This window comes from Penicillium coprophilum, assembly GCF_028826855.1.
Source record: "Penicillium coprophilum strain IBT 35676 chromosome Unknown utg000002l_segment0_segment0, whole genome shotgun sequence".
NCBI classification, from domain to species: Eukaryota; Fungi; Ascomycota; class Eurotiomycetes; order Eurotiales; family Aspergillaceae; genus Penicillium; species Penicillium coprophilum.
Window position 1 is genome coordinate 1,491,291 of NW_026622721.1, and position 18,494 is coordinate 1,509,784.

Genomic DNA, 18,494 nt, shown 5'->3' on the forward strand with positions numbered 1-18,494 from the left:
GGGGTTTTTTTTTTATTTCCAATACGATCTGGCAGGATCCATCATCAAGACGACGTTGCAGGAGTCGTTTTTATCTGGCCAGGTATTTTCGGTGCAGGGCCCCGACAACAAAACCCAAGGAAGCTGGTCTTCAACATTCAATGGTCTACATTATCTTTCGTTCCGCATTCTGGGGTTCAGGTGGACATATCTTTTGGTCATGAGGTATATGCTTTTGATGCTTTTCCAATCTTTCATGTGATGCGAACTTGTACTGCAATGACTTCATTCTGCTACGTTGTTTATAGAAGAGAGCTGTGTCCGCCACAACATCCAATTCTTGAGTTATATAACTGTAAATATCTATTCGTCCCAAATGACACTGCTGAGACCCTCCGCAGTCCCAACCTTCCCAGGCTCGCCAACCTGTAGAGTAGCAACCTCCTCGCCCAGATTCCCCGTCTTCGGATCCCGACGCACAATCGCAACCGTCGCAGAAGCCTGATTGCCAATAGCAACCAAATCCCCGGCCCGGTTAATTACAAAGGTCCGCGGCACTTTCCCAAGCGCAGAAGACGAGCCTCGCAACTCAAGCGACCCATCTTCCGGCGACCGATCAAGCACAGCCATGGAATCACTCGGCGCGAACCCTTGATCACTCCGAATCGAAACATAAAAGTCATCCCCAATCCTACTAATCCCAGCCGGCGTCGCACCCTCGGGCATAACACCCCCAGGATACGGCACCATCGTCTGGGTCTTCTCAAAAGACAAACACCCAGACCTTGGATACGAGACATCAAACACCATCACCGTACCCCCGATCTCGTTAGCAAGATACATCATTGTCTCGCCGATAGCCTTCGTCTTCTGCGAGCGGGAGGACCATGCCCCAACCGACCAATCGCTACCATCTGTCCAGAACACGCCGTGTCGTGGCCCACTGCCGAAGGTAACATTCACGCTCGGACACTCCGACAGCTTTCCCGACTGGCCATCCTCGATCGCGTATACGCGCAGCAGATCCGCACCTAAGTCAGGACTGAGGATGAACGAGCCGGTCGGGTCAAGGAAGACTTGGTGTGGGTGCGACGAGTCCTGCTGGGGAACTTTACCCGGCCTGGTCAAATTGAAATGGAAGGCTTGCAGGGTTGGTTGGTTTTGTTTGATTGGTAGGGAAAATGTTGAGATAGCTGAGCCTCCGCTGGTGGATTGTTAGTATGTAGGTCCTCATTCACATTACAACCAATGGAAGGCAAGGACAATCCCAAGATCAAGATTTTGGAAATGTAGGTAAAAAAAAAAGAAAGGAGACACAACATACTAATGCGCAACCGCAAGATACTTTTTCCCCCATCCGCCTTATAGATAACACTATTCACGCCGCCACCGACAGCACTCGCGACAGCGCCTTCGCGCAGCGTGCCGTCTGGCTGGACATGCAGGGCTGTCAGTGAGCCATGCGTGGAAGGATCGGCGCTGCCGCTCTCGTCGGTGCAGTAGACGGTACGTGTGTGCGCGTCTAGGGTCAGCCAACTTGGCATGTCGCCACAGGTGTCGAGGGTTTGTGATATGGATAGATCATTGTCTTTCAGAGTCAGAGAGTAAACATTGCCACTGTAGTGGGTTGCCCAGAGATGCGCTGGGGGTTGGGAGGTAATGGCAGCTGTTGTTCCTAAGGCAGAGAGAACGGGGAGGAGGGTTTGGAGATGCATGTTTGGGGTAGGTCCTGCGGCCTAATGTGGGATTGATAGTTGTATATAAGTAGAGGGAGAGAGCAATGTGGGAAAGACACGATCAACACGTGGGATCGGCAGTCCGCCTTGACCATGCATGTTTTGGAATCGAGGGGTTTAGGAAGGGTGACATTATACTAGGTTGTATTGCTTTAGTCTGTTTCAACCGTGCATATGGCATATATGCGGCGGTTAATTAGGTAGATGACTGGGTACCTGGACATCTATATTCATATACGCCACGTCGTCATATTATGCTCCGAGAAAACCCAGTATCACTGTTACTTATGTACTTGATTTCCTCTGCCACTTCTTGGCTTTCCATTTCCGCCTTAGTGCTCAGTCCTTGCCGCTTTTTGCTCACTGCCCCTGAGTATTACATAATCACAACGCTAGCTCACTGAGCATCACGGGTATTAATCCCTACACCCCAGCATTTACTAACGTATTTCACAAGCGAGTGGGCCACCTAGGCCTTGACAAGTCCAGCAGCACCGGTGCTACGGCAGCACTAGGCCTTTAGTTCGGTGCTATAGCACCAAGGCTTAGTAGCACCAGACACTTAGTTCGGTGCTATAGTGCTATAGCGGGAGTGCTATAGCACTATAACAGTGTAAACACAACTAACCTCGTGATATATATAAGTTATATAGAAAAGCTAGTAATTTTAGGGTATTTTATTTATAATAAATAGGAAATCTGGAAAAGATCATTATTATATTTATTTAATTATTTACACTTTATTTAGTCCTCTTAGTATATATATATTTAGACTTCCGCAAAGCCCACAAATGGGCCCCCACCCTAGGCCCAAAGCCCAACCCGCAGTGGGCTATAGGCCTAACTTTGGAAACCCGACCCAACCCATAGCCCACTAATAGGGGCCTCGTAGGCCCCCAACAAAGCCTATCTTATCGGCCTCTATAATCGCTATATTATGACCTTCCACTGGGTCTATAAAGTTTAAATTCAGAATTCAGAGTTATACTAGCTATATAAGTATATACTCTAGAAAGATTTGAATTAAATCTAACTAGTAAAGGTCGAGATACTCCGAAAATAGGCTAATATCAATACTTTAGTGAGATATATATTTTAGGTTTATATAGGAACACTACTACTTTCTATATAAACTTCTGTAATTTATAAATTATCTAAATTATACACTTTCTCGCGTTTTTAAACGTGATATAGAGAGATAACTAGTAATTGACTCTAAATAATCTAAAATATTAAAATATTATATTTAGAATAAGGGTTATATAAGCACTTTAGTAGAAATAATATTATAGCCTAATAGTAGGTTATAATATTTTGTAGGGGAAGGTATATTAGGTAAGCTTTATCTTATATAATATTGTATTATATAAGATATAGAAAGGTTTATACTTAGCTTAAATAGATAATAATAGGTGAGAGGTAAGAAAAGTTGTATTCGTTAATTATTATTTTCTAGCTAGGAATCCTTCATTCCTTATATAGGTAAGCTCTAGTAGTATAGAATATTATAGAAAGTCATTAATAATATAATGACTTTGTTATGATATCCTAGATTTATAGCGATATATTATGAGTTATAATATAGTTTACCGTAAATAATATATCTAAGGTTCTCTTAGATACTACTGGTAAAATATATATCTTATACTCACACACTATAGTATATATCTTATAATTACTATTATACTTACAAAGTTATTATATTATTAATGACTTTCTATGATATTCTATACTACTAGAGCTTACCTATATAAGGAATAGAGGATTCTTAGCTAGATAATCATTTAATACAACTTTTCTTACCTCTTACCTATTATTATCTACTTAAGCTAAGTATAAACCTTTCTATATCTTATATAATATAATATTATATAAGATAAAGCTTACCTAATATACCTTCCCCTACAAAATATTATAACCTACTGTTAGGCTATAATATTATTTCTGCTAAAGTGCTCACAAGGCTTATAAGTATTATATATCAATCTCAAAGAGATTAGGATACTATATTACTGTCGTTTCAAAAATTACCAAAAGTTACGCTGCAAAAATCTAGAAATATATATATCGTAGTTATTAAGAGATAAGTGTCCCCTAAATTCTCTAAATAGGCTGAATATCACCTATTAAATACAAGGCTAAAAGGAAAAGTCTATATAGGCCACTCTTATTGAGATATTAGGTTATAATTTATCGTATTTACTATAGTGTTTTAGGGTACGTAGCTCGCTTATATACGTAGCTCGCTTACCGAATACGTTAAGATAAAGCTTATCTAATACACCTTCCCGTACAAAATATTATAACCTACTATTAGGCTATAATATTATTTCTGCTAAAGTGCTTATATATCTCCTTATTTATATTATCTTTTATAGCCTCTTAATATTAGTTATTTTATAGTATTAAAATAATTATATAGGTAGCTAGTTAAGTTAAAGATATAAAGTAGAATTAACTATATCAATAAACTTAACTTCCTTAAAGTATATCTATCCGCTTAAATCAAGGCTTTTAAATTAGAGACTATTAAGAATAGCTTTATAGTAGCTAGTTTAGTACCTTTTATACCTAATTAAGTGAGTAAGAAAATTAATATTTAACTTTAAACCTCTCTCCCCCTCTAATAGAGGGAGCGATTAGGACCTAAAGACACCCTTAAATTATATATAATTATAAAAGTAAGTATCCTTAATTAAAGCTATAAATATTATAATAATTGTAAGATATATCTATATATATTATGGTATATAAGGATAAGATATATATTTATAAGTATAATAGTAATTATAAGATATATACTATGGTATAAGAGTATAAGATATATATTTTACCGGTAGTATCTAAGAGAACCTTAGATATATTATCTACGGTAAACTATATTATGACTCACAATATATCGCTATAAATCTAGGATATTATAATAAAGTTATTTATTACGGACCTATCAGGCACCCAGCGACCCAAACTACCCTACTAGCATCATGGGCCATCGAGAGCCAATCAACCTAGATCACGTGCAAAGGACACCCCAGCAAACCAGAAATCGTGTCACGTGATCATACAGGTAGTAGACAGGTCGACGGTAGAACGATAGATTCCGCCAAGACAAATCTACCAAGCTACTATCTACCCAACTACTCCTAGGAAGACAGGAGGATATATAAGGACGTTCATTCATATACTTAGTTTAGTTCTTCGTCTTCAATCCTATATTGTTACTTATATATACTTTTGAGAAACACGAGACTCTTGACTAAAGATATAACTTAATAACACTACAAGTTAGACTAATACCCCGGTATAGATCTACTCGGCGCTCTACCTAGCATCGATTCCTCGACACGACTCCTAGGGACTTAGGCTATAGTAAGGCCTACGGATAAGGTAATAGCTTAGTGACGATAGATATATTGTTAACGTTAGAAAACCCGAGGCGTAATAAGGTAACTATACCCTAAACCATCTAACCTAACCGTGACTAGTTAGTTAGTGCGTAATATATTGAAGACCGTCTCGATCTTAGTCTCGAGTCTAAACGAACGACAATATATCTCAAATCGAAAAAAGAGTAATATAGGCTCCGGTCTAGCAACCTAAGAAAGAGGAACCGGACTCCGACGACAAGAGAGATAAGACCATTACGAGGCAGGAAAAGTAACTAGCTAACCTACGACATAACCTAGAAAAAGCTATATAGGCTATCAACAATCACGACGTAAATAACAGCAGTAAGTTCGGACAAGTCGACGACTTCCTTAAATAACTTAAGCAATAGGTAATCGGCTCTACACCTACTAGCGCGGCCGGTATACCACGACTCCCTAAGGCAGAATACTTTGAAGGAACCTAATCCAAGCTTCGAGGATTCCTTATATAGATAGATATACACTTAGATATAAACCGAGATAAGTTACCTAGCGAAGCTAGTAAGGTGATTTTTGTATCTACTTACCTACGCGGATAAGCCTAGAACTAGCTCGAGCTATACGTATAAGATTATTACGAGAAGGCGCCGGAAGAATAGTTATTCACTACCGCTTCTATCTTTAAGAGCTATACTAGCTTTAGACAATACCTAGAACGAACGTTCGGAGATATCGACACCTAATAAACCGCCGAAAGAAGACTATAGAAGATCAAGTAGTAGGGCAGCGTGTCGGTCTATATATCCGAATTCTAGTAGATTATATCCTACTTAGACTTACCTGATCGAGTGTATATTCTATACTTCGAAGTAGGGTTAAAGCTAGAAGTTAAGGATAAACTAGCACAAATCGATAGACCTAACACTTTAGATCAACTTATCGCTATCGCTATTAAGATCGATAACTATATTAATAAGAGACAATATAAGTAATAAGAAATAGAGTAGTGGAAGAAGGGTAAATTATATAGATTTAATCGATTCCGATAGTATAGGCGCTACAAGAAAGTACTACGTGACAATAATCTATATAGCCCGAAGCCGATAGAGTTAGACACCACTTAAGATAAGTAGAAAGAGCGTCGATAGAAAAACCTTTATTTTATATATAGGAAACTAGGACACTATATTCGAGAATATAAGAATAAGAGGCCTAATAGACCGCGGCCTAGGTACTAGGCTCTATATAAAGAACTACGTACGATATAAGAATAGATACCACACAAAGAACTATATATAACACAAGAAAACGAATACCTAATTAGCGAGTTATTAGAAGATCTCTTAGTAAGATAGAATAACCTAAGCCTAGAAGAGATATTGGCCGGCAACCTATATATTAAAGGGTTGACCGAAGGGCTATAAGCGGAATTCCTAGAAATCGAGTAGGATATAATAGAAAGTCAAGGATAGACCTAGTATATAAACCTAGGAGCTAGCGACTCCTAGGAAATAGGTAACGACTTCTGGGAGCAAGAAGTAGGTCACCTAGGGACGCTAGTCACGTCCCTAGGAAACTAGGAGAACCTAGAGACCTCCTAAGGGGCCAATCAGAGCGTAGAGCCTAATACACCGCTAAGAACGAACCGAGCGATCCTAATTGAGGGACTCGAAGACTTAGAAGAAGGAATACCTAAGTACGACTATAGATAGAACTATAAGGGAGCTAAGATAGAGCTTTAGGACCGCCTCTAAGAATAGAGTTAGGTTAACGCGTTGGAAGGAAGGATACTCGATATTATGAACAGAAACAATCTAATAGGATACCCTTATAACGATTCCGCTTACGCGTATAAAGGATATATATAATACCTAGAGTATAGTAGGATAGCTAGCGTGATATACTATAACGAACCATACACGATTTATAGGTCCGGTAAGTTAGATCTAGGTATCGAACCAAGGCCACTAGCGTAGATAAAGAAACTATAATAGCGAAAGGAATACCAAGGAATTTAGTACGATAGGCGATAAATATATAATCATTAGAACTAGCTAACCGAATACCTCGCCGCGATAATATCGGGAACTTATATCAAACTTTATATAGAGTTACCCACCGGAAAAGCCTAGACACTTATTGATTTAGGAGCAACAAATAACTTTATAAGCCTAATATTCTAGGAAGAACAAAGAATTTAAACCTAAGGATTACCTTACACAATCCTAGTCAGCGGACTAGATAGAGAAATACTCTCGGGAGGAGTAACCGAAGAAACTATAACACTCTATATAAATATTAACTAGTACCTAGAGAATATTAAATTTAATATTCTAGCTATTAGGAACTACAATATCGTTCTTAGTATACTATGGCTTCGAAGGTATAACCCTAGTATTAACTGGCAGAAGGAAACCATTAAATTTAATAGATATAGGTATATCGAACGGGGACCCTACGATCGATCACGAATCAGGAAACGACCTATAATAAGATAGGACGAAACCCCCGTAGCTATTAAATAAGCACTAGATATATCTAACCAAGAATTGTCGGAATATATACTTATTAAGAGCGAGAAGCTATATATAACCGATAGCGAACCCTAGATTCTAGAAGAGTACAAGGATTACCAAGATATATTCACCCCACTAGAGGAGGGTGAACTACCTAAGTATAGTCTATTCGACCATAAGATTAATATTGTAGAAGGCTCTAAACTAACCTTTAAGCCTATCTATTAATTATCGTAGAAAGAATCCGATACACTTAAGGAATATATCGACAATAACCTAAAGAAAGGTTATATCCGAGCCTTAAAATCACCGGCTAGATACCCAATCATTTTCGTACCTAAGAAAGATAGGTAGTTATAACTTTGTATAGACTATCGATATTTAAATTCGATCACTATCAAGGACCAATACCCACTACCACTTATTCACGAGATATAGGGTAGGATTAGAGGAGCAAAATACTTCACGAAGTACAATATCACTAATACTTACCATTATATCAGGATCAAGCTAGGACATAAATAGAAGATAGTATTTAGAACTAAGTTCGGACACTACGAGTACTAAGTGATACCATTTAGCCTTACTAACGCACCCACTACGTTTTAGCGATTTATCTTTAAGGTACTCGAAGAATACTTAGATATCTTCGTTATCGTATATCTTAACGATATTTTGGTGTTCTCCAAGACTATAGAGGAATATATACAGCACAACAAGAAGGTACTATAGAAGCTAAGGGAAGCGGAAGTCACCCTTAAACTTAAGAAATACGAGTTTTATATATAAGAAACCACGTTCCTCGGATATTATATTAGTCCCGATAGACTAGGAATAGAGGAAGATAAGGTCAAAAGTATTATAGATTAGCTAATACCCAAAAACGTTAAGGAAGTACAACAATTCCTTGGACTAGCTAACTATTATAGGAAAATCATCGATAGATACGCTAAAACGGCTATAGGGCTATATCGGCTAACTAAGAAGGAATAGTCCTTCTTATAGGACAAATAAGCAGAGTAATCTTTCAACGAGCTTAAAAAGCTATTCGCTTAAGGAACTATTATCGCTATATTTAACTATAAATAACCTATCGTTATAGAAATAGACGTATTAGACTACGCCCTAGGAGTAAGACTTACCTAGCCAGGGACAAACAGGAAATACTGACTAGTAGTATTCTAGTCTAGAAAAATAATCCTAGTAGAGCTTAACTACGATATATACGATAAGGAACTCTTAGCTATAGTGTTAGCTTTCTAAGTCTAGAGAGTATACCTCGAAGGAGTAAAATATATAGTAGTGGTTAGGTTAGACCATAAGAACCTTATATTCTTCACTATAACGAAAGTGCTTACCTAACAATAAGCACAATAGGCTAAAACCCTAGTATAATACGATTTCAAAATCGAATATTATAAAGGAATAGAGAATAGCCAAGTAGACACTCTTAGTAGATAACTAGATTATAAGTTAGGAACCAAAGCAGCGGAACCCGCTGTCCTAAAACAAAATTTAGATAGAACAATCTTATACAATCGATAAATACTAGCCGCTATACTAGAACTATAAGATAATGAACTAATCCAGAGGATCAAGCAAGAAGCAGAAAAAGACTAAATCTAAGAATTGGCCGGAGATAATAGCAAACTGGTTAGAAATCAGGAAGGAACCATCCTGATATATAGACTAATCTACGTGCCCTCGAATATAAGGAAAGAAGTGATCTAGAAACACCACAACGACCCTACTCATAGATATATAGGGGTAGAAAAGACTATCGAATATATTTCACAAAACTATTATTTTCCAAATATATATCGAAAAGTTAGATTCTATATTAAGAATTACGACACGTACTAAAGGAATAAGCTAGCACAACACACACTATACAGAGAAATATAACTATCTAAGACTCCTATAGAACCATAGGATTAGATTATAATAGACTTTATCACAAAGTTACTAATCTCCGATAGACACAATATAATTATGGTTATAGTCGATAGGCTAACGAAGTATACCTATATGATTCTAACAACAGAAACTATCACTACCGATAGAATAGCCAATATCGTCTTACGATATATAGTCGCTAACTATAGACTACTAACCAAAATCATATCGGACCGAGACAAATTATTTACCTCCAATATATAGTAATCCTTTACGGATTAACTAGGTATTAAATTAAGAATATCAATAGCCTATCACCCACAAACCAACAGACAAATAGAGAGAGTGAACTAAACACTAAAGCAGTACCTAAGACACTACGTAAACTACTAACAAGACAATTAGGTAGGACTATTACCAATAGCGTAATTAGTATATAACAACGCTATATATATAATAACCAACAAATCACTATTTTACGTAAATTTTGGGTACTACCTAAGGGTAATTAGAACCCCGCGAGGATAGGTAGCTATAGCCGAATTAGTAAGACTTAAAGCCACTAAGCTCAAACAGCTCTATCTATAGCTATCCCGGGATATCGATTTCGTTAACCTCTAAATAAAGAAGTACTACGATAATTAGTATAAAGGAGGGCTAGACCTAAAAAAGGGGGAAAAGGTCTACCTACTACAACGAAACATTAAGACAAAACGACCAAGCGACAAACTCGACTATCTACGATTAGGACCCTTTAAAATCGACGAAAAAATAGGACAAGTTAACTATCGATTAAAACTCCTATATAGTATAAAAAGACTTTACCTAGTATTTTATATCTTATTACTCGAACCTATATTAAACGATACCAAAATCGCTACCGATATAGAACTCGATATAGAAACCGAAGAAGAGTACGAAGTTAAATATATCCTAGTAGACCGATAGTATGATAGTTAGTAACAATTACTAGTATAATAGAAAGGTTACCCTACCTCAGAAAATATATAGGAACCTATCGCGAATTTAAGGGGCTACTATTAGCTCGTTCAACAATACTACTAGAAGGTAAAGCGAACTCCGGAACTACGAGAGGCAAGGAAGACTTAGAATCCTAGAAAGAAGAAGGGAGACTAACGATCTCCGACAATATCCGATCGAAGTTAGGATGATCGGTAGTAGCGGCTAACTACTCTAGATCAAGAGTAGAGGAGGAAGGCTGCTTAGGGGACAAATATTTTTTATCGAGAATTTGAAGAAGCTTAGTATTATACTCTAACATTTTGAAACCCTTTTGTTTTAAGAAAGCTATTTATTTTCTTAACTATCGCTGACACAATATAGCCTCTTAATATTGTTTTTGTTTATTTAGCAATTTTTGGTGTAACTCCGTAAGATAAGATTATAGCGTAGATAACTTAGGCTCTAGTAAATTAAGCTTACTTTTATTCTTTTTAATATCAATAGAAAGTTTATTTTCGGTATTACGTAATAGATCCCACTTACAAGAAGTATAGAAGTCTTGTTTACATAACCTACCCACCTATATATAGGTAGTACACTTAGAATAACAACGAGAACGATCTATTACGTAAGATATACCTAAACTAAGGCAGTGACTATAAGGAATAGTAGTCACAAAACTATTCGCCTTAATATAGTCCGCTTATATATAATAAGTAACTAAAGAATCACGAGGAAGCTTAGGAGTACTTTCTAAGATAGAATCAGCCTTATGTTTAGGTATGACGGGATAGGAAGGACAGGAAACCTAACTCACTAAAGAAAGAGGGGGACCACGGATTTATAAGCTTCGAGGACGAAACTCCTAGGAAGGAGGAGGTGATATTACGGACCTATTAGGCACCTAGCGACCCAAACTACCCCACCAGCATTATAGGCTATCGAGAGCCAATCAACCTAGATCACGTGTAAAGGACACCCCGGCAAACTAGAAATCGTGTTACGTGATTATATAGGTAGTAGATAGGTCGACGGTAGAACGATAGATTCCGCCAAGACAAATCTACTAAGCTACCATCTACCTAACTACTCCCAGGAAGACAGGAGGATATATAAGGACGTTTATTTATATACTTAGTTTAGTTCTTCGTCTTTAATCCTACATTGTTACTTGTGTATACTTTTGAGAAACATAAGACTCTTGACTAAAGATATAACTTGACAACACTACGAGTTAGACCAATACCCCGGTATAGATCTACTCGGCGCTCTACCTGGCATCGATTCCTCGACACGACTCCTAGGGACTTAGGCTGTAGTAAGGCCTGCGGATAAGGCAATAGCTTAGTGACGACAGATATATCGTTGACGTTGGAAAACCCGAGGCGTAATAAGGTAACTATACCCTGAACCGTCCAACCTAACTGTGACCAGTTAGTTAGTGCGTAACATTATTATATTATTAATGACCTTCTATGATATTCTATACTACTAGAGCTTGCCTATATAAGGAATAGAGGATTCCTAGCTAGAAAACAATTATTTAATATAACTTTTCTTACCTCGCACCTATTATTATCTACTTAAGCTAAGTATAACGTATTTCATATACAAGCTACACACATAAGCGAGCTATATAGTCCTAAATATATAGTAAATACGATAAATTATAACTTAATATTTCAACCACTATAGTCTATAAAGATTTCTCCCTATATCCTCTAGCTTTCTAGGTGATATCTAGTCTCTCTACGGGGTTTGAAGGAAGTTTCTAACTTTATAATTAAGATATATATATTTCTAGTTTTTAGTAACGTAATTTTCGGTAATTTTTGAAATAATAATAATATACCTATCCAATATCTTTAAAATTGAGATATAGTGCTAATAAGTCTTATTAATAGCTATCGATAAATAAGGAGCTAAAATAATAATATAGTTGTTGAAATATAAATATAGAATATATCGTATTTACTATATGTTTTAAACTACGTAGCTCGCTTATGTGCGTAGCTCGCATATAGAATACGTTAAACCTTTCTATATCTTATATAATACAATATTATATAAGATAAAGCTTACCTAATACACCTTCCCCTACAAAATATTATAACCTACTATTAGGCTATAATATTATTTCTGCTAAAGTGCTTATAGGTTATGAGCCCGGCTTGCTATATATTTCCTAAATAGGAAATACCGATATATTGCCGAGCCTTCTCCGAATAATTACCGAATTACTATATTTAGTATACTACTAAATATAGTAACATACTATATTACTAAATATAGTACTATACTATATACTATTAAGTATATAGTGATATATTCTCACAATTATATATAGTATATATTACTATATATATAAGTATACTATTATATATAGTATACTATATATATATACCTAATCTCCGATATTTATTATATATCTTACTATGGCCTCCCTAGATAAGATATATCTCCCTAAACTTAGGGGCTCGGAGAACTATACTATATGGTCTATTAGGGTTAAAGCAGCCCTAATAAAGGATGACCTATATACACCTATAGAAACTCCTTCTATTGGTGTTAAAAACAATAAGGCTATATCTGTTTTAAAGCTTTATTGTGATAATGGGCCCCTCCTATATCTAAAAGATATAGAGAGTGCTAATGAGGCCTGGCTTCGCTTAGAAGCCCTATATAACCCTAAGGGTTTTACTACTGAATATTTAACCCTAAAAGATTTCTTTAACACTGGATTAAACGATTTTAATTCAATAGAAGAATATCTTAATAAGGTTAAAACCTTAGTAGATAACCTTAAGGGTAAAGGTATTGATCTACCTAATCAGGTAGTGATAGCCTAGGTTCTTAATAGTCTAAATGATGACTATAAAGGGTTTATTCAAAATATAACCTAATCATTGAGAAATAACCCTAAATTATATACAGTGGAAACCTTATTTTCTAGCTTAATTAATAAAGCTAGGGGTAGGGAATCTTCTATATATAAAGGTAGTTATTATACAAATATTATGATGCTTAAACATAAGCATTATAAATCGTATAAAAATAAGCCTTTTAAAGGAAAATACTGCTAACACTATAAGGTTATTAGTCATAATACTAATACCTACTGGCTATTATTTCCTAATCTAGCTCCTAAGGGCTGGATTCCGAAAGGTAAAAGGGCTAAAAAGACTATTAAACCCCCTATTTCTGCTACTAAGGAATCCTTTAGGGCTAAAACTATAAATTCAATAAGCCCTAGGACTCCTAAACAGCTAGAATCACAAGATTAGATTATATCTAATATAGTAGATACCCCTAAATCTACTAAAGATATAGATATATTATCTAATCTATCTAATTTACCTAAATTAGATAAAGAACTATATACTAGTATTGAAAATTAGCCTAATAATCAAACTGATAATCAATTACTAGATATAGATAATAATATGGAAGAGGTATATCCTCTATTATTATATAGTACTAAACTATTAACTGAAAAACCACTAGATAATATAGGATTAAATCCTATAAAAGAAAAAGTGGATTTTATTCTTAATAGTGCTGCCACTATTAGTACTGTATATAAATTGCAATATCTTTCTTCTGCTGAACCTACTACTACTATAGTAAAGTGGGGTAAAGCTAATACTATTAAAGCAACCTATAAGGGTGATATATATATAAAATCTAATACTGGATATATATACTTATTAAAAAATGTTTTTTATATACCTAATGTAGGTATTAATCTTATTAGTATACACCAGTTATCTGATTTAATAGCCCTATTTATAAAAAATAAGGTATACTTATATACACCTTTAAAGAAAATAGTTGCTATAGCTAATAAGAAAGATAATCTATATTATATAAAAACCACTATATTATAAATAACTATAAATACTATAGTAGCCACTAGGACTAATTAACCTAGTATACCTACTAATAGTAATAATAATAATAGCTATATTCCTAAAAGGACTATAGATAGTAATATAGTGGATAATATACAAAAGTGGTATATTAGACTAGGGTATATTAATATACAGCCCTTAAAAATTCTATTAAAGGCCCTAGGGATTAATATAACCCTAGAATATATTAAGGCTTTCCTTAATAAAAAATGTAAAGTATATCTTTTATCTAAAGATAATAGATATATATATAGGAAGTCAAATAATCCTACTAAATTTGATATTTTAGATAGGATATATAGTGATTTAGGTGGTCTATTACCACCTACCTATAATAAATATAGGTATTATATCACCTTCCTAGATAAAAAATCTCGATATCTTTGGATTAGTCTATTATATTCCAAAGATAATACTTATAAAGTATTCGAAGATTTTAAGGTCTTTATAGAAAATCATACAAAAAGAAAGATTAAACAGTTCTTTACTGATAAAGGTAGAGAATATATTAATAAGCAATTTTAATCAGCCCTAAATAAATATAGTATTAGTCATATAACTATTCCTAGTTATACTAAGGAACCTAATAGGCTAATTGAAAGAATTAACCTTACTTTATTTAACAAAGTAAGGGCAGTGCTTATTTAGTCTAAAAGCCCTAATTATCTATAGGGAGAAGCACTCCAAGCTATAACCTATATATATAATAGGCCCCTATATAGAGCTTTAGGATTTTTAACCCCTTATGAATTATTAAATAGGGTAAAGCCTAATATAACTAATATTAGGACTTGGGGCTCTTTAGCCTACTATTATACAAATAAATATAAGACTAAGCTATCTCCTAGAAAGGAAGAAGCTATTTTAATAGGATATAGTGATTATAATCACTATAAAATATAGGACTATAAAAGGCAAAAATACCTATGGTCTAGGGATATTACTATATATAAAAATCAATATCTAAGAGAAATATCTCGAGATATAGATCCCTATAGGACTAAGTTAATTAGTCTAAAAGACTTAAATCCTAGTAGTTAAAAAGACTTAAATTCTAGGGAAGTTAGTATAGATCCTAATAGTCCTATTAAGGACAATATAAGTAATAATAATAGAGTATTAACTAGAGGAGAAACCTCTAGAATTAATACTGATCCTAAATATAGGGTCGAAGTCTAGATACCTATATTATATACTATTAAGGATACTATACTAACTAATTATATTAGTTCTATTGAGACTAATATAGATAATAGGTTTCTATTAACCGCTTCACTATTAACTGAACCTAATAGCTTTGATAAAGCTATAAATAGTCCTGAAAAGGATGAATGGTTTAGGGCTTACTTAGCGGAAGTCAAAGAACTTAAAAAACAAGAAACCTACAAAATAATAGATATACCACCTAATATAAAACCTATTAAGGGTAGATAGGTTTTTAAGAAAAAACCTATTAATAGTCCTAATCCGGATAAGGACTATATGACTAATAGTAATAAAACTATTAGATATAAAGCTAGGTGGGTAATTCAAGGATTTCAGCAAAAACTAGGTGTTGATTTCCTAGAAACCTTTTCTACTATGTGTAGAACTAAGTCCTAGTATCTAATATTAATAATAGTAGTTAATAAAGGCTGGCACGTGCTACAATATAATGTTAAAAATACCTTTGTACATGCTAATATAGATACTGAAATATATACTATCCTACCTATAGGAGTATATAATAACCCTAATAAGTGCTTGTGAGCACTTTAGCAGAAATAATATTATAGCCTAATAGTAGGTTATAATATTTTGTAGGGGAAGGTGTATTAGGTAAGCTTTATCTTATATAATATTGTATTATATAAGATATAGAAAGGTTTATACTTAGCTTAAGTAGATAATAATAGGTGCGAGGTAAGAAAAGTTGTATTAAATAAAATTGTTTTCTAGCTAGGAATCCTCCATTCCTTATATAGGCAAGCTCTAGCAGTATAGAATATCATAGAAGGTCATTAATAATATAATGACTTCATTATGATATCCTAGATTTATGGCGATATATTGTGAGTCATAATATAGTTTACCGTAGATAATATATCTAAGGTTCTCTTAGATACTACCGGTAAAATATATATCTTATACTCTCACACCATAGTATATATCTTACAATTACTATTATGCTTACAGTGCTGTTATCTAAAGAAAGCACTATATAGTCTAAAACAAAGCCCTAGGCTTTGGTATAAATATCTATCTAATATATTAGCTAAATTTGACTTTAAGGTCTTTATATACGATGAAGGTATATATATAAATCCTAAAGATTAATGTATACTAATTTGTCACGTTGATAATATATTAGTAATACACAAAGATTCAAGCTATATTTATAATATAGTAGCTAAAATAAAGCACTATATAAAGATAGAAGAAATTGGTATAGTATCTACATTCTTAGGTAATAGTATATCTATTAACTATAAAGATAAGATACTATATATAGACCAAAAGGGATATATAGAGAAACTATTAAATAAGTTCTCTATTTATAATAATCCTAGTTATAAGCCTATATAAACACCGGGTGAACTGGGTTTAAAGCTTAAAAAGAATATTACAAATATAAGCCTACAAGATTTTAAAGAATATTAGAAACAAATAGGGTCTTTACTCTATTTAGCCCTAAAAACTAGGCCTGATATAACCTTTACTACTATATACTGTGCTAGATATATAAGCAATCCTAGTAAGGACTATTTTATAGCCCTAAATAGGATTTGGAAATATTTACTAGTATATCCTAATATAGGATTAGTATATAATTGCTTAGGTAATAACCTATATATAAAGGGCTATTCTGATACTAATTGGGGTAATGATTTAGATCAACGAAAATCTATATTAGGCTATATATTTAGCCTAAGCCCTAATATAGGGATTAATAACCCTATTAGTTGGAATTCTCAACTATAAAAAACAATAGCAATTAGTAGCTATAAAGCTAAATATATAGCACTCAAAGAAGCTACTAAAGAAGCTATATATCTAGCTAATATGTTTAATTTATTAAATACAGAGCTAGATCTAGGATATACAAATAGTATACCTACTATCTTAGTTGATAGTGAATTAGCTAAGAAACTAGCTAAGAATCTAGAATTCTATAAACGCTCAAAGTATATTGAAATAATATATTATTTCACAAGGTAAGCTTTATTAGAAGGTAAAATCACTATTAATCAAATACCTTCTAAATATATACTAGTAGACTTTTTAACAAAGAATGTTAATAATATCTTACATAAGGCTTTTATAGATCTAGCTAAGCTAGGTACTATATAAAGACCTATAATATATATATTTATACTATATACTTATACTTGTAATCCTTATAAAGATTATAAGGATTAAGGGGGTATATAAGTATAATAGTAATTGTAAGATATATACTATGGTGTGAGAGTATAAGATATATATTTTACCGGTAGTATCTAAGAGAACCTTAGATATATTATCTACGGTAAACTATATTATGACTCACAATATATCGCCATAAATCTAGGATATCATAATGAAGTCATTATATTATTAATGACCTTCTATGATATTCTATACTGCTAGAGCTTGCCTATATAAGGAATGGAGGATTCCTAGCTAGAAAACAATTATTCAATACAACTTTTCTTACCTCGCACCTATTATTATCTACTTAAGCTAAGTATAAACCTTTCTATATCTTATATAATAAAGTCATTATATTATTAACGACTTTCTATGATATTCTATACTACTTAAGCTTGCCTATATAAGGAATGTACGATTCCTAGCTAGATAAAAATAAGAATAAATATAATTCCTTACCTCTTACCTATTATTATCTACTTAAGCTAAGTATAAACCTTCCTATATCTTTTATAATACAATATTATATAATATATTTCATAAGCAAGTAGGCCACAGAAGTGAGTGGGCCACCTAACCTAATATAGTAAATTTAAATATATAGATCTTAACTAAAACGCCATTAAATTAAATACACTGAAATCATCTATCTAGCTAGGTATCTATTGAATCTATACCCTATTTCTCCACACCCACTATACCTTAGTAGCGCCTATATATAGGGTTATAAAGCCG

General features: G+C 33.9%; 1 protein-coding gene across 1 annotated transcript; it reads right to left on the reverse strand.

The window, feature by feature from the left end:
• Positions 1-342: 342 nt before the first annotated feature.
• On the reverse strand, positions 343-1,694 carry N7500_001964 (Cytochrome cd1-nitrite reductase-like C-terminal heme d1; the record flags this gene model as incomplete). The annotated part of the gene is made up of 2 exons (XM_056673110.1): positions 343-1,178; positions 1,304-1,694. The coding sequence occupies 2 exons, from the start codon at positions 1,692-1,694 to the stop codon at positions 343-345; spliced, it is 1,227 nt and encodes a 408-aa protein (XP_056536629.1).
• Positions 1,695-18,494: the final 16,800 nt, after the last annotated feature.